Source organism: Falco punctatus (genome assembly GCF_963210335.1).
Source record: "Falco punctatus genome assembly, chromosome: 7".
NCBI lineage: Eukaryota > Metazoa > Chordata > Aves > Falconiformes > Falconidae > Falco > Falco punctatus.
Window position 1 is genome coordinate 44086485 of NC_137587.1, and position 27209 is coordinate 44113693.

A 27209-nucleotide genomic window follows, 5' to 3' on the forward strand; every position below is an offset into this window, starting at 1 on the left:
ATCTAGTGTTTTAAGTCTAGATGCCTCATTCTAACCTGTCCAACTAAATAAAGTTCACAAAAATAACGCTGAGTCTATTGAAGGATTCTGATCACAAATCTCACTGCTTTGTTGGATGCATTCTCTCATTTGAAATGAGAATGAGAGACTTCTCATTCTCAGAGAATTCTCGGGGGAAGGAATGAGGGACTTCGTTTCAGATGGATTGCGTGCCATCTGCCTTGTTTCTTAATGCCTGTCTGCTGAAGTGATGGATCTGTGATCAGCATGTTGAAGAAAAGCAATGGCCTTTCTGTGTGTGGCCACTCTTATCTGCAGTATTGCATAAGACTCTTGGCTACCTCTTTAAATATGATTTGGTAGCCTGAGCTTGCTCACACAGATAACTTTAACTTTGTGTTCTGTAATAGTTATTAGGCTATATTAGAAATGTTGCTTTTAACCCAAATGGATAATGCTTTCTGTAGAAAAATGATGCTGAACTAAAAATAAGCAAAGCTTACAGACGTGACCTTTATCTTCAGCAGTACAAAGGAAGCTGTTATTTAAAAGAAACTGCTGTTTGGTGCTATTGAATTATAATCTGGATTCCTTCATCCTGGTTTTTGGACAGTTGCCACTGTCATTTAACAGGTGAAAACAATGTCCTTTTAATTCAGAAAGAAAATGAAAATGCGAGAAAAACATGGGTGTGAGATGTATGGAAATCTACTGGTGCCACTAGCTAATGAGTTTCAAAAATCTGCAGTGGCATTTATAAATAGAAAAGTTGGAAAATTGTTTCCACCTTCAACTTGTATGAACATGCAGGTGACTTAAGCAATGGCTCTGAGGCTTCAGCCTAACTCCCATAGAAAGGATCTACCTTCCATGCTTTGATGTTTCAATGTAATTTAGAGCTGTTCTTGGATTAAACATTATACCAAAAATGGATCTTCAGTAGCTGAATGGCTGCAGACTGTTGATAAAGAATATGTTATTAGCTGTAACTGTACATCATCTGTTGGGCAGGTTCATGTACCTATTGTTTTGAGAAAGTTATGGAGTTATGAAGTTTGCCATTTCTTCTGTTAAGCTTTCTTCAAAGAAATGGAAAATAAGTGGGGGGTGACCTGATGTATCGAAATGACCTGATGTAGGAATGATTTGTGTTTTGGCTGGGTCTAGGTGATAGATTTTTGTGACTCTGGAGGCATTTCAGAAAAAAAAATAAATTGCTGAATAATAGCAAAATTACATCCTTGAGGAAAGCAAAAGCATCTTAGCTAACTCTTGCAAAGATGGGAGATTGAAATGTTCTTAAAAAAAAAAACCACACCAAAGTGCATGTGCGTACACACACACACACAAAACCGAACCAACAACCAAAAAAACTTTTATTCATATCTAGACTCAAAGGGTTTGGCCACTGTAATCTTCAGGTTTTTTGTAGGTGGGGTTTTGTTTTTTGTTTGTTTTAAGCCTGCAGTGGCAGAGCAAATGGTCTCATTGATTGATTCACCAGCACAAAGTAGTAGGAAGGATTGTCAGAGAAGCAACATGGCCAAGCAATGATGGTTGGTGCTTTTTGTATGTTTTTGCATCATTTTAAGTACTTTGTTAAATTCCATTAAACTGTCTAGAGAAGAATGAAGTTTGATCTAATGGCTTATAACTGGCTTAGGCTCAATCGTCTTATGAAATTATGAAAGTTGAATATAGAGAAACCATAAGTGACAGTCTCCTTCCTTGATTAAAACTGCTGACTTGAGTATGTTTGGTACCACTCATAAACTGTCAGTAGGCTTAATGGCTTAATCTTTCACTTCCTTGTGATCCAGAGTGGTATGGGTTTGGCAGAAGTCCAGATATGCCTCATATCTTGGCCTACACTGTCATATTCCTGCCAGGAAGATGGTGTTTTCAGAAATCTTTCTACTTTTCCTGTTGCCTTTGAATGTTTAAATTTCTCTCCCAAAGCAAAACATAAGGGATCACTTCTCTAACATATCTTAGCTTGTGTTCAGCTTCTGGAGCTATGGTAGGACCTAGGTTACGTCCTGGGAAATGCAAGTCTTGCTTCACACAACTGTGATAGAAAACTTTCTTTAGAATGTGTAGACTAATGGAAATGAATTGGAAATGAGATTGCTAATAGTACTCTAACGTGAATTCGTGCAAGGTGAGCAAAGCAAGCATACAGTCTTTAAAAATTTAAGTAAACTGTTTTATCTGTTCTGTGAACTGTCTTATTCTAGAATTACTCCTGAACTGTATGTGACAATTTTGGTTTTACAGTGTTGGTGGGGTTTTTGTTTGTTTTTATTTAATCACATACCTGATGTTTGTCCTATTGAAACAGATTTCTCAAACGTCCTGTCCGGTGCCATGCCTTTTGTAGTCCTCGTATTCCACTTCAGCCCTGCTTGCAGGGCTGATTTCTTGTGTCCAGCAGTATCTGCAAATGCTGTAGTGGTTTTGCTCTCCCAAGTGGTTTTGCTCCCTTACTCTGTCACTATAAGGGCCAGAATCTGCTCAACTATTATTCAAGACTTTTACGGAGATACAGGAACAAAAGCTTGAATTGCAAAATGAGGTACAGCTAACTACCTGGAGTGTTGGGGTTGTCATAGTATTCTAGACATCCTTTGTTAAATGTTAATGGATTGCATAGTCTTCCACCCTTTTTAGTAGAAGGCCTACCAATATCACTGATGTGTTGCTTGTGTTTTCAGGACAGTTGGGTGGATTACATGGTTAACAGTCAGCATTGGGGAACTCTGAAGTGGAGGGGAAAAAAAACCAGTAAAACGAAAACCCAAAAAATCCAGACAGCTGGATTCCTGTAAACTCATTCTTGGGTACAAGGAGATCTGGTAAGGCATTTCAAAACAGTTTGTTATTGAAAGACTTCTAGAGGACTAACAAAAGATCATAAATGACTGAAAAAAAGAAGGCAATAAAATGCCTGCTCCTAAAAATGAGGAGAAGATAAGAGATGGTAAGCTTCCATACTAACTAGATCAAATAGATCAGCCAGATCTATTTGATATGGTTGGTTTACACAATTGTTCTGGAATGGAATTATGAGACAGCTCATAAGCTGTTCTGAACAGTAAACTAGAAAAAACCTTGAGGAGTGCGTTAGCTGCTGTGGCATCTGACCATTTCAGTTCCTGTGGTCTTGGAGCAGTTGTGGTCCCTAAGGAGCATAGGGCTATTGTCTGGCCCTGCCAGGAGTGCACTTGGTACTAGTACCTGGACATCTTCTTTCTAGTCTCTTCTTTGATGCAAGATACCGTTTCACAGCTTCAAGTTTCAAGAACTTGTAAAATTGTTACAATTGTTGCCTGTCTTATTATGCAAGTTCTTTTTCCTGTTAATATAACCAGTATGCTTTTACTATTGTTTTTTATGTCCTAGTGGTATGCCTTGTTGGCAAGTATTTCACAAGTAAACGTATTTAGACAAAAAAGAATTCCATGTTTTATTGGTGAAGGAACTGAGGCACGCTCAGCACTTGCTTGGATGGTTAGTGAGTAGGAAGGCAGAGAGTATATCCTAAAGGTGGATGCTGCTTCCAGGAGAATGTGAGCAGGTATACAGGAAGTAAAAACATGTAGTGCTTTAATTTGTGTTTGCAATAGTAGGCACTGCAGAAAAATTAGAATAGTAAATCAAAGCAGCGTTGAGAACCCAACCACTTAAGGCTGTTTTTTAAACAAATTTTAGCCTAGCTCTCATCTGTTCTTGTGGACTGAATGGCTGTTTGCAGCTGGAACACATTAGGTGGGCTCCTGGCATACATGGTCTTACATTACCTTAGCTTAACCTAAAAGGAATTCAATTCCTTTGTTCCAAAACAGCTCTGATGAGAACCAACACACCATCGACAGGAACAATCAGGCAGTTCTCTTAAAAAGCATGCTCCTGGTGTGAACTAATGCAAATGCAGGCACACCCTTAGGGCCACTTACTGCAGGATAACTGAGCTACGGTTAAATCGTCCCTCCTATCAGCTCCTTCACAAAACTCTAAATACAGTAAATGAGAAGGGTAGCTTTCACTAACTTCCTTTATTAGAGGAGAAAAAGTTTGTAGGGAAAGGTTTGTATCATTTGGTGCAGTAAGAATGCTGGGGGTGGGAGGAAAAGATGACAAGCTTTCAGGTAATTATTTAAGTTCATCTTTTCCTTCCCTATTCACAAAGCTATCTTGCCCATTTCAAATGTAGGAAGGTGGGGAAAGTGGTTCCGTGACAAATCTTAGTGAATGAGTACTGTACTAACTATAACATTGAAGCCGGATGCTCAGAATTGTAGGATCTAACAGCTAGACCATATTGCTGCCTGCTGTGCAATAATTAATCTCTTAAAAGATTAAACAGACTTTCTTATAGTTATTTTAAGTAAATAACTAATATAAAGCTATTGTTCTGGCCTATGCAACTCCATCCTGTTCACGTCACTAGAAAATTTAGTGGTTTTCCATTTAAGAGGGTTATTTCTCCCCCACCCCTGAATGATGCATTTTGCTTCTGCTCTTAATGTCACTGTTCTGCTTCGTTTTCCTGTGTTCAGTGTTTTGGCCACAGCTTCCATTTGAAATACGAGTGGGAGAAGCTCCCTCCAAAAAGCCTGCTTAAAAAATGATGTGTAAATATGTCTTGGTAATCTTTACTTTGGCCTTTGTAGGATATGCAATATACCACTAAGGTATAACCTATGGTAATTAAAGACTTACACCATGTTGCCTACATCCTCCCTATGGAGGGATTTTTTAAATTGACTTTTAGGCCCCATGTTCTGACCTAGACTTCAGAAATAGCTTAGTTTTGATTTCCTTCACACTGGTGGTTGCTGTGGTTTAACCCTGGCTGGTAATTAAGCACCATGTAGCCACTTGCTCACTCCCCCCCTCACCCAGAGGGATGGGAGGAGGGTTGGAAGGGAATGTAAAACTCGAGGACTGAGAGAAAAACAATTTAATAGCTGAAATAGAATAAAAATGAAAAAACACTAATAATGACAATAACAGTTATAATGAAAAGGGAAAGGGAAAGAATAACATCCAGAGCGAAAGGAAGAAGGGAACACGTGGTGCACAAGGCAACAGCTCACCGCCTGTGACTGATGCCCAGCCAGCCCCTGAGCGATGATCCGCCTGCCCTGGCCAGCCCCCCAGGTATACGTACCAGGCATGATGTCCCATGGTATGGAATGCCTCTTTGGCTAGTTCTGGTCAGCTGGCCTGGCTGTGCCCCCTTCCCAATTCCTTGTGCCCCTCCAGCCGTTTCACCAGCAAGGGCTGACAAACTGCAAAGTCTCAGGTCAAAGCCAATACACAGCGCATTAGCTCCTAAGTAGATAATTAACTCAATCCCAGCTGAAAGCAGGACAGTGGTTTAGGTGTATTTAAGTGTTAAGTGCTGACAAAGCTCTGTAGCTAGGTGTAGAACAGAACCTATTGAGTTATCCTCTCGTTCTCATGTATTATGAGCCTTTTCATACAGTTGGGGTAGATTAGTGGTTGGATGAGACCTGCAATATGAAGTTTCTCAGCTGAAATTTCTGCACAGAAAGTCCAGAACTCTCAAATAACCAGAGGAATAAACCATGTGTGAAGATAGTATTAAACAGCAGAGTTAAAGTTGACTGTTGACAGCACACTAACTTTTGGCAGTGTAGCAGGTGTCTGTCTTCCTTTTGGATGAGGAGTTAATCATGCAAGGTGCTGAGGGACCATGGTTTACAGACCATCAGGACAGGGTACATCTCTTTGCTTTTCCACATCAGTTGCATAAGTGCTATTGTAGGATTTGATATAAAATCACGGAGTTTGGAAAGAATCTCGGGTCGTCCAGTCCCACCTCCTGCCCAAAGGAGGACTAGCTAAACCAGATTGCTCAGGGCCTTGTCCTCACAAATCATGTATCTGTTTACATACAGCAACATGAGATCTTTTCAACACTTTGTGCCATCTGATTTGGAAATGCTCAGTTTCAACCTAGCTTTCAGTAAGTAATTATAACACAAACATCCTCGGAGGAAAATAAAGGCATTAGTATCAACTTTTTCCTTAATTATAACTGTTTCAGAGGAACATAAGGAAAGCACAGTGCTGTAGAAAAATCTTTTATTGAACTTGACTAGTCTAGCTTTTTTTAATAGCCCTGGGAAAAGAAAAAAAAAAAAAAAAAAAAACACCACCAAATCCCAAGTCTTGTATTTCTTTCTCCTTTCTGCCCTTTGCCCTGCTCCTGCCTCTTGAGTACCTATGTATCTTTGAATTGTGTGTAGTGACGGGTGCTTCTGTAGGATTCCTTGATACTAAATTTACTACTTCAAACATGTTGAGAGTTACTGTAGAAAGTCTTTCTTATCCTGGAATTTGTCTGTTTGAAGCCCCACTGTCTTACTGTAACCAAGTATACACTACAAGTTAAATTATTGTGGCTTTATATACTTGTCAATGACACCAGTATTTTTCCTGCACGGTTGCAGTTTCTCTAATCTCGAGACAGAAATGTTATCTAGAAGCTTTGCTAATGTTAATTCCTGCCACCTCCCCTTCCTCCAACCTTGTATTTAAATTCTCATTTTCCTGTTGCCCACCAGACTTTCATCTAAAGGAAAATGAAAGCTGTGAAGCGTGTCTGTAGAACTATCAGGATCTTTTCTGCAGGTTCTTGGTTTCAAGATAACTAGCAATTGTTCTTCTATTCCTATTGCCTGCTCTGCGTTAATCCTGACCGGAAGGGATGCTTTGGTCTGGGAGCAGATGCCTGTACTTCAGCCTTCCATCAGGAAGTTACTAAACTGTAACAATCTATTTATGGTAGCTTCTTTGTACTGCTAATAACCCAGCAAGGGCTAAGATCTCTGATTTTTGTTTTGTGTGCGTTTGGTTGTAAAGACAAGTTAGACCTGATGAAGTCAGCAGAGGGGAAGGACAGAGGAAGTAGAATCTTGATTCCAGTAAGAATTTTCTTTGCCCATTGAACAATGGGAATCCTTAAGAATTCTCTAAATTTGGTGCTCTTATTTAGTCAGACATGAAAAAAATTTAGAATTGTAGAAACTTCCAACAGATTATTCTCAGCTGTGGGGGTCAGGGGAAGAAGTAACTTTAGCCCACTCCTAACTGTTTCCTTTTGGCTTTTACATAGTAGTTGTTACTTAAAAAGGAATTCTGGTTTGTTTTTTTAAATAAAGATGTTGCTTTTATACTGTACATTTTGGGCTTCTCATAGTGGATCATTAACCTTTTTTCATCCTTGTGTTTTGGCTTGATATTTTTCTCATAAATGACAATGCCCATTTCTGAATTGATTTCACTTTATTGATCGCATCTTGCTCTAGGGGTGAGCTGAGATCCATGTAAACATTATCTTTTTAGAAGGAAGTGGAATTAAAGCTGCTCTAGCACCTGCTAATGTAGGATGCGACCAGACTTCCTGTTCAAGAGGAAATCCTAATTTACTCTTCCTTGTAAACTGAAGGCTGATCAGCTTACCACATAGTAACCTTTTGACTTGTAAACACTGTGTTCCTTTGGACTGCTTTTCGACTCTAGAAATTATTTCCCTCAGGCTTGGTGGTAACTGACAGTAAACTTTGTGTTGAATATCATGAAAAACCAGCCACCCTTTTCTGCTGAACTAATTTTAATGCAGTCGAGGGTACCTACAAACTCAAGTAGGTGCTTAAGGTGCCTACTAGTTCGAAGAAAGTGGCTGTATTGTTCTTTGCACTCTTTATCACCAGTGCAGTGTTGAACAAAGAAACTTGTTATCTTTTGGGTTTGGAAAACAAATTGAGTTACTGTGATTATTTGCTTTGTGATGCAGACTTGCAGCCCTTGAAAATGCTTGTTATATGTGGGTGGGGAGTTGGCTCTGGCCAGGATAGTCATGGTGAATCACTGGCAGTAGTGCCAGGTTTGGCGTGGATGGAGATTTGGGTTGGGGCCAGTAAAGTGAGTTACAGTACTTTTTTTTTTTTAATCATTATTATTATTGTTTATTACCAGCCCCTGCAAAGATTTTGTTTTCTTTTCTGTCCTTGAGGAGGAAGGAAGAGATCAAATTTAGTGGGAGCAGTATTTATTTCCTCTTACTGCTAATACAGCAAAAGAAAGCTGCTTCTGAAATACGTATGTTCTCCAGGCTTCCTCAGAGGAGCAGTTGGAGGCCCCTGGGCTAGGTACACGGCTGAGGGTCTCTGTAGGGATCCCACAGCTGTGAGGTGTAGAATGAGGAGCAGATACTGGGACTGACAAGTCTATAGAAAAAAGTCTTGCAAAGATCTGCATCTAGATTCCTTCTGCCTGTGTAAATAGTAGAAATTTAAATAATATGCTGCAGGCATAACCCATGTTATTCCTTTGGGGATTGATACAGCTTACTAAAATGGGTGAAATAAATATTCACAAGGAACCAAGGCTGCTCATTTATAGTTTTTTCCTTGTCTTCTCTCACCACACCCCAAAGACTTAAGAATTTATTTTCTGTTAGTATTCAAAGCATGTTGATAATAGAATGGTGGTGTTAAATCTAAAAAAAAATAGTTTCCTTTCTAATGCATTTTTCCTCTAGGCATTAGGGCTCTACTAGCATGCATGTGATCAGCTCCCATTCAGTGTGTGTTTATGCATACTATTGCTAGTATGGCTCTTAAATCCTTTGTAAGAAATACTCTTAAAATGACAGGCAGAACTTTTTTTTTGTTTTCCCAAAAGAGCAAGCTTACTATTTCTTTTTTATGAAAATGTGTGTGAAATATATGTTAAAAAAAAAAAAAAGCATTAGCCTATGTCCTCCTTCTTTGTTTTTTTTTTTTCTTTTTCAGTTCAGACTTTAATACTTTTCCTATAGCATAATCAGTTGCTTTTGTTAGCAGAGTTCTGTTACAGTTAACATAAAGATACTGGTCTCTGAAGAGGTTTAGTTTTAAACAGTTTTAAAATTTTGTAATAAATGAATTACTAATAGCTTTTATTTCTGTTCTCTTTTCTCCTTTCTCCAAAGAGCACTTTTGTCATAATGTCACTAGAGATCACTGAGGATATAATAGGAAAAATCTGTAAAAAAGGTTCTCTTAAGAAACTAAATCCTGAGAAAACTGTCAAGATAGCTGCCTCTCTGGCTGCCCTGGTCTTTCAAGACTTGTAGCACTCTAAAGCAGACTAGGGAATATCTTGAAAACTGTCTTGATAGAGAGAAAAAAGCTATGGTACTTGGTGCACTAAGCCAGCAGTCTCCTTTTGAAAGTAATTTCAATTTTTTTTTTTATACCAATCACAATTTTTATCCTAGTGTGCGATGATTATGTGAAGATGGGACTTCTTGTGAAAGAACAGCCTAGTTTATGTACAGTTCTTATAACATATAGTAGTGCTTGGTGGTGTTTGCCGTAGTATGTAATACGGTTGAGCAAGATGAGTTCCAGTAAGGATGTTCAACAGCACTAGTATGTCCCTTCTAAACAGGAGAAATAAAGTTGTGTTGCCTGTTACACATTGAACAGTTGACCTTGTTCTTGAGAATGGTAAGTGTAGTGTTCTAAATACCTGTAAAGCTGAGAATTAAGCATCATGTTGCTAACTTTTAACATGTAAACTTACATCTTAGGTGTCATTATGGTTGGCAAGGACAGTACTGTGATGAGTGTGTCCGCTACCCGGGCTGTGCTCATGGGAGCTGTAATGAACCATGGCAGTGTAATTGTGAAACCAACTGGGGTGGCCTGCTCTGTAACAAAGGTACTTAACATCAATGTACAGGAAAAATAAAGTTGCATGATTAACTGATAACTCATTAACCCCCCCATATTTTTTTTTCCTGCTAGTGTGTGACTACCTGAGTATCTCTCTGCCTAATTCTTTTATGGCAGATCATGCCTAAATGTCACAAGTGTTGGAAATTTAAGACCAAAGACTTGGAATGGTCCTGAGTCTTCTAACTCTCATGCAGTTGTCCTCTTGCTTATCCTTTCCTGTTCTGTGGATGATGATAGGCTAGCTAACGGAGTATGGGGATGATGTGGGTGAATATTCAAGCCAGAAAGACATCTGTATGTCTGACTAGGGGTTAAAATGGTGAGATTTGTGTTCCCTGTTGATCGATGCTTTTCTCTGTCCAGATCTGAATTACTGTGGAAGTCATCATCCCTGCCTGAATGGTGGAACCTGTATGAATACTGAACCAGATGAATATCGCTGTGCTTGCCCAGATGGCTACTCTGGAAAGAACTGCGAAATTGGTACTTTTGGATATTGCACATATCTTTAGAAATCTGAAACTGTTTTAGGCATGGCTACAGTCTAGTTAGCCAGGTGCCACTTATATACTTACTGTTTTTTTGTTGTTTTTTGGGGGTTGTTTTTGTGGTTTTTTGTTTGTTTGGGGTTTTTTGTTTTGTTTTTTAGAGTAGAGGAGGTGTTTTCTCCTTTTCAAAAGCTAGCTTTGTTTCTGAGAAGGGAGGTGTGAACAGTGGTGGTGTGCAACCTGTCCTTTCAACTTGATTGTTCCTTTGTGTGATAGCGGGATAGGCCAGCTCAGCCTCTCCTGTCTAGTGCCTTAGGCTGGCTAGTCAAAAAACCCACTGAAAACAACAGAAATGCTGCAAGTTTCCCTTGAATTTAGATAAGACTGAGAGTACTTCTTCCCTTTGATTTCTTCACTTCCTTAATCCAAACATGCAGTTGGGCTATAGTTCCATGGAAATGGGTTACAGTTGCACCTTTCCCTGTTACTGTTCTCCCTGCTACACCTTTTCTTGTCTTCTGGCTTGCTTGCAAACATGCATCTTATACAAGCTGGGAACTACAGGAGGTAGCAATGATGGGCACTTCAGTTTTAACTGGCACGTGCGGTTTTGGCTCAATTTTTGGCTGTCTAAATGTGTTGACTATCCTTTTTGATCAACTGAAACTTGATTTTTAAAATAATCTTTCAATATGGGACTTCGTTTGTGTTAATAATGCAGATGTTAACTACTATGGAAATGTGCTCAAGCCCTCTTACAGAGTCAACTTGTCTAAACAAAGTTAACTCTTTCCTCTTCCCATTAGCAAAATGGAGGAAATCATTTAAACCATATTTTTGATGAAGTATGCCGTCTTGTCTAGAGCCTTAACAGTTCTGTGTCTGTCCAATGTGAAAGCATATTGCTATTTTCATTTATATCTGTGATGTGTGTTACACAAAGACCAAAATTTTCATGTACTGGAGACTATTCTGGTATTTGGAGACTTTTCCTGATTACTTGTCCCTTTGTTGTGAGACACAATATGCAATTTCTATTTCTTGCCTATTTGATGTTTGGAGAAAACCGAAAACTTTCAGATCAACTTTTTCACATTTAGTATTCAGTTGGGTTTTGTGCAGTGACTTTCTTTCCCATGATTGACTATTAAATCCTTTTTCTTAAATGTGACATTCACAGTTTTCTGGCTTTGAATTTGCTGTCCATTGATAGTTATAAGTGTAGATGGAAAGAACCTTTTTTTTTTTTTTTTTCTTTCACGTAACTCTTTGGTCTTAAGGTCACTGAACTATTATCAGCAGAAAGTGTTCACATTTGTCAGGATGTAGATCTCCTTTGAACTTCTATAGACTGCTATATGGTATTAATGATACTATCCAAATCTGAATTTTTCTGCAGCTGGTAGAACGTGATGCAAAGTTTTGGCTAAAATAGATGAAATCTTGTCTTGGCGTGCCCCAGAAGTTCTGGGGAAGCACCTTCGCTTTTCAAATAAGGAGGCAGGGATAAAGGGAGCTGTACACTTAATGAGTTCTGTCCTGATTATTAGCAGTAGATTGGTATGAGCTGCTTTAGGTACTAGTACCTAACATCATAGGCTACGTAAACTCAATTTGCAAACTAGATAACCATTCCTAAGAGAAAGTTTTGAAAACATAAATGCTAGCAATGATTTGAAACTCTTACTTAGTAAGGGGATTATTTTCTTCTTTCCAAAAGCTTTCTTGGCTTCTGAGAGAGAAAATATCAAAAGTGATGGCATACAGCTTGTCCCTCCTCAACTTGATTGTTGCTTAGCACAGCTTCTGCAAGTGTTACAGCCCTACATGGAGTGACAACAAGCAGGACTGCCTGTAATTGCAAGTAGCTCTATTCTTTGCTGTTTCCAAGGAGCAGTATTAGAATGAAGCTAAACAGACCTTTGATACTTAAATTATTACTACTGTTCAGACTTCTGTGTACAGCATATCTGTTTTGTCTCACTGAAGGGAAAGAAAAAAAAAAAAATGCTGTAGCACTCCAGATATGGAAGTGCATGGCTGAATGCAGTAGGTTAATGGAGAACTTCTCTAGCTCCTGAGATATTGAGATAGTGACCCATCATCTATCTTTAGGCTTTCTAGTCAGTAGATATGAAGTATCATGCATCGTCAGTAAAATCCTTTTTCAGTCTTCTCGTGGGATTCTTACTCTGCGGCTGGGAGAGGGAGGCTCCAACTTCTGTACACTGCTCATGTTCTTGGTCACTTTTAATCAGAATGCAATTTCTAACCATGTGAGTTCTGCTTAATTGATACTGGAAGAGTATTTAGCAAGAATTTCTTTCCTTCTTTCTCCCCAGCGGAGCATGCTTGCGTGTCTAATCCCTGTGCTAATGGTGGAATTTGTCATGAAATTTCATCAGGCTTCAAGTGTCACTGCCCATCGGGGTGGAGTGGACCAACGTGTGCTATCGGTGGGTATGCATTTACTGATGACTGGCCATTTGGTTGGAAGGGTTCATACAGCTTGATAGTATCATGCTGTAAAAAAACCCAACAGGTTAAGCCAAGTTTTAGATGACGTAATGGAAGGCACTCTTTGACTTTTCCAGATATTGACGAGTGTGCATCTAACCCTTGTGCTCAAGGAGGGACCTGTATTGATGGCATTAATGCATTTGAGTGTATATGTCCACAACAGTGGATTGGAGCAACATGTCAGCTTGGTAAGTTACTACCTTCCAAAGTTTTGAAGACCACTGGAGATTATTCCTAAATAATGAATAAATCTGTGTAAGTGTTCAACATGATTTTTATTGAAGATATGTGTTGTTATTGGTATCTTAGCTGCTCTTTAGTAGATTTTACAGTCAGAAGTTTCAAATTAACCTGTAACTATTTAAGCCCCAACTTAAGTTTACTTACAGTAGTTCTTCTAGAATGCCCGATAACTTTTCTGTTTCAAAATATGGCATTGGTGATGGTAGCTCCTTCTTCATGGTGGCAGAACAGTGACTATAAACTTACCAAGGCAAGGAAGGGATTTGCCCTGACTAACATATTGCCTTTTTGAGTTTTGGCAAAGGGATAATAAGTAAGATAACATGCATGTGCTACTGTAGACAAGTGTGCATTAAAAAACTGTGGTATATAAATGGTTTTAGAGCCCTACCAATGTATAATATGAGCTTCTGATGCTTGGATTGCATGGAAACTTTGCTTGGTGCTGTGGTAATCTGTTTCTGGGTTTGTTCTTTATTCTCTTCTTTCTTTTATCTTCTTTCACAGATGCTAATGAGTGTGAGGGGAAACCCTGTGTTAATGCTTACTCTTGCAAAAATCTCATTGGTGGATATTACTGTGACTGCATTCCAGGATGGACAGGAGTAAATTGTCATATCAGTTAGTATTTCTTTAGTATATATGTTGACCATAGGATGCTTTAGTCTTTAAAAGAAGTTTTATGATGAATGATATGTCCATTTACTTGTACAAGAAAAAATACCTGTTGTCAGGATTTTTCTAACCTCCAGCAAATTAAATTGAAAATCCTGTTTGAAAATTTATTTGGACATTTAATTGGTATTAAAATGAGATTAGATATGCACTTAGATAATTCTAATAAACCTCTCCCTACTCGCTCATCCCTGATTATGAACAATACCATGTGCTGATTCAATTAAAAATATTTTATGATACCATGTGCTGATTCAAATAAAAATTAAAAACCTGTTAGATAGGAAATTAGCTGATTACAGTGTAATAGAAATATGTAATATGTCATTTTCTATTACATATTTTTAAATTGAGAATCTCTTAATCATCAAGCGTCCTTGCTTTCCATTGAAACATCTAGAAAAATCTTTTCTAAAAATTTTGTTCTCAGTTTTTTTGTTAGACCTGTATTTTACAGTCTTCCACTACAAATTCTAATGCCTTGTGTATTTTATCCATAGATACTAATGACTGCCGTGGACAATGTCAGCATGGAGGTACTTGTAAGGTAACTCTTGTTTATTACATGCCATGTTGAAAATTAATCTTGTTTTGGCTAGTTATGAATTTTATAGTTTGCAGTTACAGGTTGGTTAAATGAGGTTAAATGTTAAGTGTAGTGTTGCACTTACAGATTCTTGCACCATTTCACAAAATAATCTTATCTGGTGCTGCTGCAGTTCACAAATCCAGAATATAGAGATAACTTGAATTCTTGTGGGCAAGTTTTATCATTAAACAAATCTTTCTACTCTTGCTTTTTTCCTCCATCTCTGTGAAGGACGAAGTGAATGGTTACCATTGCTTATGCCCTCGTGGTTTCACAGGAAAAAACTGTGAGACAGAAACAAATGAGTGTGAAAGCAACCCATGCCAAAATGGAGGCCGTTGCAAAGACCTGGTAAATGGATTCAGCTGCCTGTGTTCACAGGGCTTCTCGGGAGTCTTCTGTGAGGTGAGGGCAGTGGTGACATTATTGCAATACTTCTCATGGATTGAGTTCTTGAAAGAAACCTATCTCTGCGTTTAAATGGGAGTAACCCAAGCCTAAAGTGCTACTGACTAACGTAGCTGTTACTTGATACTCTGAATAAACAAATTTGTTGTGCGGTGCTGTAGCACTTGAATTTGCAGCCTGATAAACTGCAAGTGGTTGCACATAGGTGTTGGCTCTCCTAAATGTTTGAAGGAAATTTTTTCAGGACCTGTGGTCTTTTGTTACTGGGTCTTCATCCTAGTGACTCTGAAATACAAAACTGAATTGCCTTTCAAGGAATCCTACTGTTGTTGGTAGGAGTAGCCACATAATTAAAGGCAGACAGATACTCAAGTATTAGCTCTCAGAACTTTGTGTTTGAGATCATTTTAGGGATGTGTAGTTCTACTGGTTAAATAAGAATTCGGATCTGAAATATTGAAGTGTTAGTGATAATTCATAAAGTACTTCATGATAACCAAGATCTTCATTCTGGGGAGGACATTAGACTTTTCAATGTAAAACTATACTGCCCTAAGTATGCACTTTCTGGCTTTTGCTGATAGCCAAATTCATGCATTATGGTTAGCAAGACAGTATCAACTGGAGGCATTGTGTTAGAATTTTGTTGGATTTGCTCCAGAATTTTTCGTGGAGGATATTGGAGTGATGTCTGTTAAATGCTGAAGTAATTTTACTCGATATTATTTGCATTGTTAAAGAAACAATGCCATCCTTTTATTTGAAATTAAAAAAGGTTGCAGATACTGACCAGTTTTGTTAAACTGATGCAGTACCTGATAGATCCTGTACCATTTCTACATAAGGATCATAGCTTGAGTGCTCTACTCTTGGCTGATTCATACCATACTATGTAATAAAAGTTTTAGCAAATCGGTTTGAATAATAGGGGGGAGTTGGCTGCTTGCCTTGTGTGTTGCAGGAAATATCTACCATTGATTCCAGATGCTAAAGTACCAGCTACTGAACTTGCATTGGGAAGGGGAAATTTACACTAATGGAAGGAAACAAATGGAGACATCTGATAGAGGAGATATGGGAATCTTTCTCAGACCTTAGCTGTTTTTAGTAGTTTGCTTTGAATGTACCATATGAGGGCACAAAATAGCTTGCTGAAAAATCTCTCTATTGCAGCTGGAATTGTTAGTACTCCTCTGAATTAAATTCTTAGCACCATTTGCATTCCTTCTGTTTTAGTTAGTTTTGTTTTTTTCTCCTGTTTAGCTACAGAACTACTGAAAATAGTGACAAAGTCCACTATTGGACTTACTTTTAAGTCTGTAATGTTGAGAAAGCTATCTTTCTCACATGAGGTGTTAAGACGGGAAAAATTCATTGGAGGGGAAGAAAGCAATCCTTGAGACCAACAATTTAGAAGAAAGATGCTGTGATGTAACAATATTCCTTTGGATTTTGAGGCCAATTTAGGGCATCACCAGTCTGATCTTCTGTGCCAGCATAAGATGTAGAAGAAGTAGAATTGCTCTGCTACAGCAGTTTGTCTGTATTAAGGGTTATATTATGAAGCTAGGTTTGAATTTTGCTTTTTGATTCAGATGGTAAGAAGCATTCAAAAGGTACCTGGTATTTCTGTGTGTAAATTGGTATGGTGATGATAATTGTAGGAATAAGCCCCTGAGCAGCTTGGTCTAACTAGACCCACTGTGAGCAGGTGGGGAGTAGCTGACCTCTAGAGGTCCCTTTCAAGCTATGTGGTTCTGTAATAAATTATATGTGTTAATTGAGATGGGAAGAGAAGTCGCTCTAGGTAATAGGATTTTTCTATGGTTCTCTGTATTCTAAGTGTCTTGCAGACACAAAGTTGACAAGTGCACTGGTATTTAACTTGTGTTGTAGCACTTGGTATGTGGGAGTGAGGGACAGGGAAGTGACTTAAAATGATCCAGAATAGTAATGGTAAGATTCTCTTAATGGCTTGTTCTTTGCTAAGTAAGTTCTTGCAAATGTGTTTATTCAGCCTCTTGCGAAGCAGTATCTTTTTGGCAGTATCAGAAATGCTTTGTATTAGGATTGACCACAGTAACCTGAAGTTTGTCTCTGTGTTATAGGTTGGAATGCAATATATGTGATTCATAAACCTTAAAACTTGAGGTTCCTTGTATATTAGCTTCATCAGCTTTGGCACTACAGATAATACTGCTTACTCCTGGGAGACAAAGTAGCTGCTGCTAACTATGGTGTCTCTTACAGATGGATATTGATTTCTGTGAACCTAATCCTTGCCAGAATGGGGCTAAATGCTATGATCTGGGAGGAGATTATTACTGTGCCTGCCCTGATGACTATGATGGAAAGAATTGTTCTCATCTCAAGGACCACTGCAAGAATAACTCTTGTAAAGGTACCTGCTGTTGTCCAGAAACTTGTCTTAATGTATTGCTGGTGCATTAAAAAAAGAACAGTAGTATTTCTGGGAATAGCATAATGCAGAAAAACTTTTCTTGTACTCACTTTGTGAAGTAGGTAGTGAGAAGAAATGCTTGTTAACAGCTCTTATTTATGAAGAGGCAGAAGTTAACTTACAGTTAAACTAACTTTTGCATTGTGATCAGTCTTAATTTCTGGATAACTTTTTTAAAACTAAGAAGTGATTGGTGATGCAGATTATGTCTGATGATACACTTCTTGTTCTTAGTAATAGACAGCTGTACAATAGAAGTCTTCACTAATGCTACCCAAGAAGGAATCCGTTTCATTTCATCTAATGTTTGTGGGCCTCATGGACGATGTATTAGTCAGCCAGGAGGGAACTTTACTTGTGCCTGTGAAAGAGGTTTTACTGGAATATACTGTCATGAAAGTAAGTAGAAGTATCTTCTAAATGATTTTGTTGCTCTAAAACATTCTTAGTTTTTGTTATGAAGTTTTACAACTTCAAATAAAACATTAGAATTTTAATAAAGTTGCATGGATCATTCTCTGGTGTACTGCTTGAAATGCAGTTTCTTCTGGTAACAGATTTTGTAGCGGTTCACACTTCTATGAAAGAAAACTGGTTTTAGTCCAACTTCAATGTGAATGTGTCTGTATCCACTACATTTATGCACAGTCTTGCAGGAAGCCATGGAGTTCTCCAACATGGGAATGATAAAGAATGGACAGACACACTGACAGCACAGCTTAGGAGGAGCATGTGTATTGGTGTTCCAGTTTTTGGTGGGGTTTTTAGGGTTGTGTTTTGTTGTTTTGGGTTGTTTTTTTTAACACTGGGATATTTTTGCCAGGTGAACTTAACACTTTGTTTCAACTTGCAACTTGCAAGGTAAGAGAGAATACATCTAGAAATGCTACCAGGCTTGAAAACAAGCTGTTATTACATACGTACAAATGGAGTGTAATTCTGTACTGAGTTTCCTAGGAACACAAATGTCGATCACTCCTTCAGGTAGGTGAAGACAGCCTTGAGTAATAATTGTTGACTTTTTGTCATAGATATCAATGATTGTCTTGGGAAACCTTGCAAGAATGGTGGGACATGCATTGATGAGGTCGATTCATTTAGATGTTTCTGCTCAAGCGGCTGGGAAGGAGAATTGTGTGACACAAGTGAGTACTGCTAAGCATTGGAGGTTCAAATATTACAGCTTTGCTGTAACTGTTAGTGATGGTTGGTATGTGGTTAATAACAATGGGGTAGTTTCTCTGCTCTGTAATTAGTCTACCCACTGTTATTTATAAAAGGATTTTCAAGAAGATTTTTGGGTAGCAGCTGTGACAGTCTCAGTTTCTTGAATAGGACCATAATCTGATTCTTCAGTAAAGTACAGGATATATCTCAGGAGAAGAGACCCTGTTAGGTGGTCTATTCATTATATTGCTTTTATTGCTATAAGCTTGGGTACTTCTTGGTACTTACTGTACGTAAAAGTTTGTCCCTTACCCAATCTACTCATACACAGTATTTTCCAAACCTGAAAAGCCTTTTAGTTTGAAGCCAGTGCAAGTTATAATGTCCTTCCACCTTACTGAAGGAATTTATAAATTTAATATCTATTCCTTTAGTAAGAAAAGAACTGCTGAAGCCTGAATTTTTTCTTGATGAATATGAGTCGGTGTTTTGTATTCTGAGATCAGTGGGAGCAGGCCTTTACTCTTGCTGCTCTGTCTTGAGACATACTGGCCTTAGTTGACAAAGTAGTGTACTAGGCCAGCAGATGGTTAAGTTAACTCAGAGGAAACTGCAGCTGGTTCCTTTTCTATTCTGAATGAAGCCCCTTCTTAAACATGATAGCAAGGACTTGCTGAGACTTATTACAGGGCATGCACCAATTGAGATGTGAAATAAAGACTGAGAAACTTTTGGCAGCTATCACTGTCAGAAGAGCTTTTTGTGTGGTCTAGATGAAGTTCAGTCTGGAATAATTATGTTCTACCTATTAAAACATTTGTTTCAAGTGAAAATAACTTTCTCTGAAATTCATGTACCTATGTATATGCTGAATGTGTGTATACACGCACATATATGTATATGTATTGTTAAGCCGTCTGTATGGCTTAATGGCACTCTGTATTTTGAGACGTAAAGCAGGAGAGGGAGTCTCAACTGTCTCGTGTGGATGTCCTGGGTTGGAGCTCCTTTTCAGGACATTGTGGTCCCTACTAGCAAGTTTTTTCTGAAGGTCAGAATACAGCTATTTGCTGGAAAAATGAAACTATTTTGGTGGTCTACTTAGAAGCCATACTGAATGATACTTTTCTGCTTTAAGTGGCCAGAAAAATCTTTCCTATTTCATGTTGTTCTGTATTAAATCAGAGTTTTTTCCCCTGCTTATGTAAACCCCACAACAATTAGGAATGCTGTCTTCCTAAATAGTGCACAACCTACTACTTTTATAAAGAAGTATTTTATACTTTCTCATGGCCTTGGCTAGGCTAGATCATCTAACTTGAGTATTTTTTTCTAGATTTCAATGACTGTTCTCCTAACCCATGTCATAACGGTGGCCGATGTATTGATTTGGTAAATGACTTCTATTGTGAGTGTAAGAATGACTGGAAAGGCAAAACTTGCCATTCACGTAAGTGTTCTTTACTTTGATCTTTAGTTTACCCAAAGATTTGTTTTCTTCTTTCTCAGGAGACTAGAGTTCCTGAAATTTAAAATAAAACAATTGCAGTGAAATAACAGGCATATTTTCATTACCTCTTCCAGTTTCCCAGCAACAAAATGGAATATTTAAAAAATGTATTCCTTCATGTAGTGAAATAGTGTTGTAAGAGATGCATTTGGATTCCACCCTTCTGATTTTTTACTGTAAATACAGCAAGTAGAACTACTGTTGCATTTAAATGTGAAGTCTCTTTAAAAGTAACTGTGGTAAAAAAGTACCTGGTCTTAAAATTCAGCAGGAGTAATGGAAGCTAAAACTGTTTTATTATGACGTATAGGTGAATACCAATGTGATGCGAATACTTGTAGCAATGGTGGAACGTGCTATGATGATGGAGATACATTCCGCTGTTCATGTCCTCCAGAATGGATAGGAAGTACCTGCAACACTGGTAAGCTTTTAAAATCATCTACAGATAAGAAGTGTCTACAGAAGAAGCGGAGAAGTGTTCAAGTAATACTTAACTGTTTAGTAAATAGGCACACTGTTCTTTTAGCTGGGTAGTTCAAAGGTGTTCTGGTTGACTGGTGACTGGAGTTTAGAATAATTCCTTCCACTTACCTGACATCCTACTGATTATTAGGAAGCTGTTCTTTGCAGGCTGCTTACATGGTCTTAACACAGCTACTGCTAGGCAGATTTACAACACTTGGACTTGTGTCTTGACCCCTCTCTTTTAGTCTTTAGAGACCACTGTGTAATGGTTTTCTTGGGAACTTAGTCCCCTGCTTTGCTCGATGGTTCATAATGTGAATAAGTTTGTGATTGAAAGGTGTATGAGCAGACACACTCAGGAAAAATAAAATTAAGTGATTCTTGCTAGGGGATTTGCAGGGTTTCTGCCTACCGTAGGGAGCTACTCTTGAGCTTTTGGGGGATTGAATGTAGTCTCCATGGTACTTTTTTTTTTTTAATGTGAAACTTACATTAGGACCAAGAAGTTGGATGAAGGGAATTTAGTTTAGTTCTTCTACTTTATATGTACAATTGCAGCATTTACTCAAAATCTGAATTTTAAATACTAGTATTTTATTATGAAGTAAACCTCACTACCTGGGTAACTCATTGCCAAAGTAAGAATTTAGCAGTATTTGAAGGATGTTTACACAGATGGGGAAACAGTAGAAAATCTTTTTTATAAAATATCATGGTTCAATTAAACAATTGAATTGGGTTTGATGGTGAAGGTAGGTGAGAGATTATCATGCAAAGTGACTGGTTTGGGAGTCTCAACCTTCTTGCAAGTCTTGCACTGTTGACTTAAATGCTCTTCAGGATTGTGATATTGACAGATCCAGATGATACTTTTTGTTTTCTATGCTAAACAGAGACTTTTTCTGTTTTCAAAGCTAAAAACAGCAGCTGTATTCCAAACCCTTGCATGAATGGTGGAACGTGTGTTGGCAGTGGAGATTCCTTTTCTTGCATCTGCAAAGAAGGATGGGAGGGACGTACATGCACACAGAGTAAGGCTTTTCTCCTTTCTTCCCCTGCATTCCCCTGGGATATTAGGAGTGTCTGGCACAGAACTGCTAACTGAAACAAAGCAAGTTTATAGAGTTCATCTGCCAAAATATCTGAATCATTCAGGGTGGGAGGTAGGTAAAGAAGATGACGCTCAAGTTATGAATGGAGACCTTGTCATGCTTCTTTTTGCAACTAGTCTCTGCCAAAATAAGACTTTCAGCCTCCTATAAAAATAGTTTTTGGGAATATGTGCTGAACAAAAAAAGTCCCCTCAGAAATAATAATTTTAATAATGAAAAGTATGTGGAAATGCAGGCAGTGGTGTATATTCCGTCATTTTCTCCGAGGACAGCAGCTAACTACTTTGACGTACCAACACAATGAATTGGTTAGGTGGAATAAAGCCTGTAACTTGGATTATTTTTTTTTCCTCCTAAAGGCGTAACAGTGAAATTACTGTTGTATTGATGTTTGCCCTAATTAGCAGTTTTAAAACTGACAGTACTAGTATAAACGCTATCAAGTAGTTTAGAGCTATTTATAATGGGAAGGATTTGTTATAAGAAATCTGACTAGTTGCACATGCACATGTGAAGTGCCAAAGCAGTAGTAATCTTTTAGAAAGCTTTTAGAGCCTGGCTGAATTACCCTCTACCAATGCAACTGATACCATTTTATTTCTATTATGTTGTCATCACGCTGTGTATCAGTCTGTGCCGTTGATCTATCAAAATACACTGAAGTTGTACAATTTTGCATTTGTCAGTCTGTTCATGAAATTGAAGGTATTTAATTGGTCTGTTATGTCTAGTTAAACTTTCTTTGCGAGTGTGGAAGAAAATGTTCAATTCTCTATTTTTCTTTCCTTATCAAATACAGTGTCTCTTGAACTATAATATACATTAGAAAATAAGTGTGCCACTAGTTACACTAGTCCATATTCTTCTTTTTTATAGATACCAATGACTGCAACCCTCATCCATGGTAAGTATGTGAACTGCGGTTCTGTACCTGTTTTGAAAATAAGTGAACACAGTAATAGATTTTTATTCTAGATTAGAACTCATTCTAGCCTAAAACAATTGAAGCCAGCCTCTGTAAAAATCTTAAAACAAACTGTTGCTATGCTTTATCTATTCCTTGACAGCAGCAAAGACCACAAAACAATCCTGAATTGATTCATATGTGAACAGATGAAAGTGTGTGTGTAGTTTTCATGCCAGAACTGACTAGTAAATTACAGTAATATGAAATGAATGTCTTGATAACATTTCAAGCATCTAAATTGAATTTTAGAATAAAAAATGAGAAACCAAAACCTGTTAGTTTACAGGAAATAATTATCGATAATATAAAAAATTTCCTGTTAGATCAAATACTATGTATACATGTGTTTTTAAAACAAAATTACTATTTTGGGAAGATATAATGGGAGTATTTAAAATACATAGGCTGGTATTTATAGTTGAAGGGGAAAAATACTGATATGTGGATGAAGCAAACCATGTACCTTATCTTTTTCTGTTGTCTATTCTGATGCAATAATTTGTACTTCGTGTACTAAAAAAGCCAAACCCTTGCAAAACCTCGGGCTTTCTCCATATTCACTTTACAGTGCTGTCTTATCTCCTTGAGTTCTGTTGGTCTGCTTCCCCGTGCATGCATGCACTTTTGTAGGATGTTGCTGTTTTAACAGGTGACTTACTAAGCAATGCTGATGTCTAATATTATGCTTTCTCTGTTGACGGGGATAGATTGTGCCTCTAAACAGCAACAAAAGGTTTAATTAACAAAGCTTTAATTGGAGAGCAATGAAACAATGTGGATGGCTTATTAAGTAGACTGGTATTATGTATTAGCAGGTACTTTAGTTCTGCATTCCTGAGTGGTGGGAAAGTACTGTGAATAGCAACTATAGAAATTTGCATTTGAACATGCTGCATGAGACCTATGGCTTTTGCTTGTCTTTAGACCAGTGAATCTACCTCTGAGAACAGTCTGTGTAATGATAGGTTTATTGTTTTTACAGTTACAATGGAGGCATCTGTGTTGACGGTGTGAATTGGTTTCGATGTGAATGTGCGCCTGGGTTTGCTGGTCCTGACTGCAGAATTAGTAAGTACTGGTATCGGTACTGAAAGGTTGTACCATTCTGACACACAAGTTGGAAAGAACACCCTGTGACCCTTTTCGCGTTAGGTTAGCTGAACTTCAAATAACAAAGCAGAAGCCACCTGTCAGTCAGTCAGGTACTGATGCCTTGCTAATAATGGCAACTTACGTACCTTTCTTCATTTCACTGAATGGAACTGAAATGAGTTGGCTTGGTTTATACTTAGACTTGGTTGCTGGATTTTGTCAGACAATTCTGAAGGTTCTGGAGTGCAGGCTTCGTAGAAGCTTAAGTATTTTTCTTGATAAGCAGCTTGTTAAAGATGACATATATCAATGGATGTTCTGTTTAACATTAGAAACCGAAATCCACTGATACATCACAAATGAAAACCAAAACAGCAGGAGTGTAGTGCTGGTGAATAACAGAAGTATGGTAAAGGTCTTTCAAAGCTGTAAACCAAACCTGTTACACTGACGTTATCCTGAAGGATAGAAACTGAAAAGGGGGAGCAGAAGACCCTAAAACTGCATTGAGTGTTTTAGAAGATGGTTTTGGTTTTGGATTTTTTTTTACTGAATATTTCCATTTTGACTTGTATGTGATAGATACCTTATCTTATTTCTATCTCCTCAGAAGATCAGACTTTGTGTCTTCTGTAGCCTCAAGGCTTTTGCACTCTGTCCTTCCACTCCATCGGTATGGTGGTGTGCTGTCAAGTTGAGAATTCATCCTCATTCTGGCAGATAGTAAATGAGACAGCCCTTCTAGTCAGAGGGTGACTGTATTACTTGTAGTAGCATCAGCTTAGTGATCTCTGGACACAGGACCAGGGGTGACAGATAATCAGACGTCTAGGTCTGGACACACAATGAGGGATATGGATCTCTCCTTTTGCAGACAAGAAATGCAAAGAGAACTACTTGTAATCAAAGACAAATACTGTACATTTGTAATGGGACTGCAGACTTTTTTATTTTGCTTTAGACTGGTGTAGAGAAAAAGGAGTAGCTCTGACAAAAATGCCTTTTATGGCTGATAACAAAAACAGAGTTAACAATCACTTTTTTCAGCATACAGAGGCTGGAGAATCTTACGTCTACATAGCTTGAGGAGAGGAAGAAAGAGTAGTTATAACACTTTAGTATTTTATATTCTTCTGTATTTGTATAAAACTTGATCTTGGTGTACTTCTGAAGGAAGCTGTAATAGAACCAAAAGCCCTTCCACGTGCATTTGATATTTTCCATTGCCTGCATGGTTAATGGTCCCACTACTGCTGTTCATAATGTTTGCTTTCGAAGTCCAGTCCTTTAAACACAGAAGATGACTTGATACTGTGTATCAGTTCAGAATTGGTGTTTAAACAGTTTTTCTGAGGGCGTGGAGTGGGCATTCATTTTTAATGGCAGAAAACCTTTCAAAAGATGCTTCAGAAGAGAATGGTTATGCTTGAAAATGAAGTAGTTGTGGCTCCCAGCTTGCCAGGTTGGTTTCTGTCGCCTTTTGTGGTGGACTGTTGCACCAAATACTCCTGGTCACTTCCCCAGGATAACAAGGAACACTTTGCTGTGCATCTGAATGCGCTATGCTTCCCTGCCTTTTTCAGTAGATTTCTAGGGTTAAGCCTCTGAATCTTTGAAGGTTTTTTAAAGAGGCTTTTGTGCTAAGTGTGTATATACTAAACTAATCTACTCTCTCTATATCAAGGTTTATTAATAAAAGTAACACGAAATGGCTGTTACAAACTAAACTATTACTCTTCTTCCTTATAGTCAATTGTATTGCAGTAAGTCACTTTTTTGAGCACTGTTGAGCCAATTCATTGTTCAGCTCTTGCACTGTGATAACTTCTGGAAAGCTTGTGCTTTTCTGGGAAACCTAAATGTCTGAGATTAGTGCTAGCACAAGATGCGGGACTTCAGTTCTATTGCTGAAGGAGAAGACATTAGCACATTCAGCTGTCCAACACCTTTGCTCTGTGAGATGAGTCAGCGTATGACTGCTTCTTTGATCATCAGAACTTCAATTAATGTGCAATTATGAGAAATCTGTTAGAGGTTACTGCTAAAATGGTAGAACTCTCCAGTTAGGAGATTAATTCTGAAGCCAAACTGTCTTTTGTTTGTTAAGAAAGCAGGTATTGTCTGATTACAGAGACTGTAAACATGTAATTGCAATGTTCTATGTCCTTGCCATTGAGTTTTATCTCTTTTTTTATCTAGATATTGATGAATGCCAGTCTTCCCCTTGTGGTTATGGTGCCACTTGTATAGATGAAATAAATGGATACCGATGCACTTGTCCCCCTGGAAGAATTGGTCCTAGGTGCCAAGAAGGTATTCCTATATCTGCTGTCTGCTTTTACCCAAAAACCAGTAGAGTACAATGTAGCCAGTATAGAGTTTACGCGCAAGTAGTCTGTGCTACAGACTAGGAACAGTAGTTAGTATTTTTTTTTAATGTAAATCTGTATAGCTTCAGTAACTCAGAGGTCAAGTGTCTGAGTGTGTTGTTGGGTTTGTTTTTTTTTTGTAGTTATTGGAATTGGAAAACCTTGCTGGCTTAAAGGAATAACCTTTCCCCATGGCAGCAGGTGGGATCAAGAATGCAACAACTGCCACTGTTTGGATGGCCGTATTGACTGCACCAAGGTAGGCATTTTGACCTATTTTATTAAATCCTTCTGGCTGAACTTACCGTTGTTCGTGCACAAGTTAATCTTTCCCCCAAACTGGCTTTGTTTAAAAGAAAAAAAGGACAAAATGCCTAATGACTGCCTGTAAAAATGCTTGTGGGATATTCTTTATAATGATAAGCTACTCTCCTGCTCTCTACCTGGTAGAACAAGCTTTCTAGAAGCAGAAAGGCACTTTTTGCACAAAAGTATGAACTGGAATGGAATAATGATCCTTGAAAAGATAAATAAATTACTCTGCCAAAGCTTTGCAAACAGAGTTTTAGAGCTCCTAATTTTGTGAAACGCTAGTTCTAAGGTAGAAGACATGTGGGAGGAAAAGTTTTTTCAGTGAGTAATGATCACTTTTTTGTATTATCCTTCAGTAGGTTTTATGAATTGACAGATTACAACCTTTGTATATGTATTATGGCCTATATTCTGGTGATTGTGACTTAAAATAAGACTAGCCTAAATGCAGATTGAACACGCTGGTATATGTGCTCCAAGCCTTTCAGCCCTCCTGATAGATCATTTCTCCATGGATTTTTGGTACCTGTACAGCTTTATATCACAGCTGGAGAGAGACAAGATCAGTGCTGCTAACAAGTTGTAGGGCTAGGTGGGCAGCTCCAGATGAGCACTAATAGCACTTACAACATTGCCTTACACGGCTGTCTCCCACATTTCACTGGAAGCACCAGTTTAAAAAACTTCTGGGTCTTGCTGATCTATCCATCCTTAATCTTAATTTGTTTAGCTACGTATGTACCGTAGGCAAAGAACTAAATCTTGCACTTAGTCATTTAGAAATGCTATTTTAGACCCTTTATGGCACTGTGATTTCAAGTTTGAGATGTCTTCAGAACATAACAGTATGTGGAGGTAACTAGAGTCTCAGGAATGGTGGTGCAGTAAACGCAACTTATCCACATGTGGTGTCTGGTTCTTTCATGCGTGATGGAACAGATACGCTTTCTTGCTGATAATTGTGCTTTAAGAGATCCTTAAGTTTCTAAACTAATAGCTGTGTAATATTATATAGAACTTTAAAGGTTACATCATGACATGGAGCTGTGTTTGGGAGCTTGCTGCACCTC

At 38.1% G+C, this 27209-nt stretch overlaps 1 protein-coding gene across 4 annotated transcripts in view; it reads left to right on the top strand.

Annotated features, from left to right (window-relative positions):
• JAG2 (jagged canonical Notch ligand 2) overlaps window positions 1-27209 on the top strand; it is a 119639-nt gene that overhangs the window by 53662 nt on the left and 38768 nt on the right. For all 4 annotated transcript variants that reach the window (XM_080396419.1, XM_080396420.1, XM_080396421.1 and 1 more), the window contains exons 6-22: window positions 9611-9741; window positions 10122-10241; window positions 12589-12702; window positions 12841-12954; window positions 13517-13630; window positions 14185-14231; window positions 14505-14678; window positions 16932-17082; window positions 17377-17541; window positions 18174-18287; window positions 19646-19759; window positions 20130-20243; window positions 21202-21318; window positions 22276-22303; window positions 23349-23434; window positions 25658-25771; window positions 25971-26086. In XM_080396419.1, coding sequence (XP_080252545.1) covers window positions 9611-9741; window positions 10122-10241; window positions 12589-12702; window positions 12841-12954; window positions 13517-13630; window positions 14185-14231; window positions 14505-14678; window positions 16932-17082; window positions 17377-17541; window positions 18174-18287; window positions 19646-19759; window positions 20130-20243; window positions 21202-21318; window positions 22276-22303; window positions 23349-23434; window positions 25658-25771; window positions 25971-26086 — 1933 coding nt within the window. The remainder of the gene's footprint in view (window positions 1-9610; window positions 9742-10121; window positions 10242-12588; window positions 12703-12840; window positions 12955-13516; window positions 13631-14184; window positions 14232-14504; window positions 14679-16931; window positions 17083-17376; window positions 17542-18173; window positions 18288-19645; window positions 19760-20129; window positions 20244-21201; window positions 21319-22275; window positions 22304-23348; window positions 23435-25657; window positions 25772-25970; window positions 26087-27209) is intronic.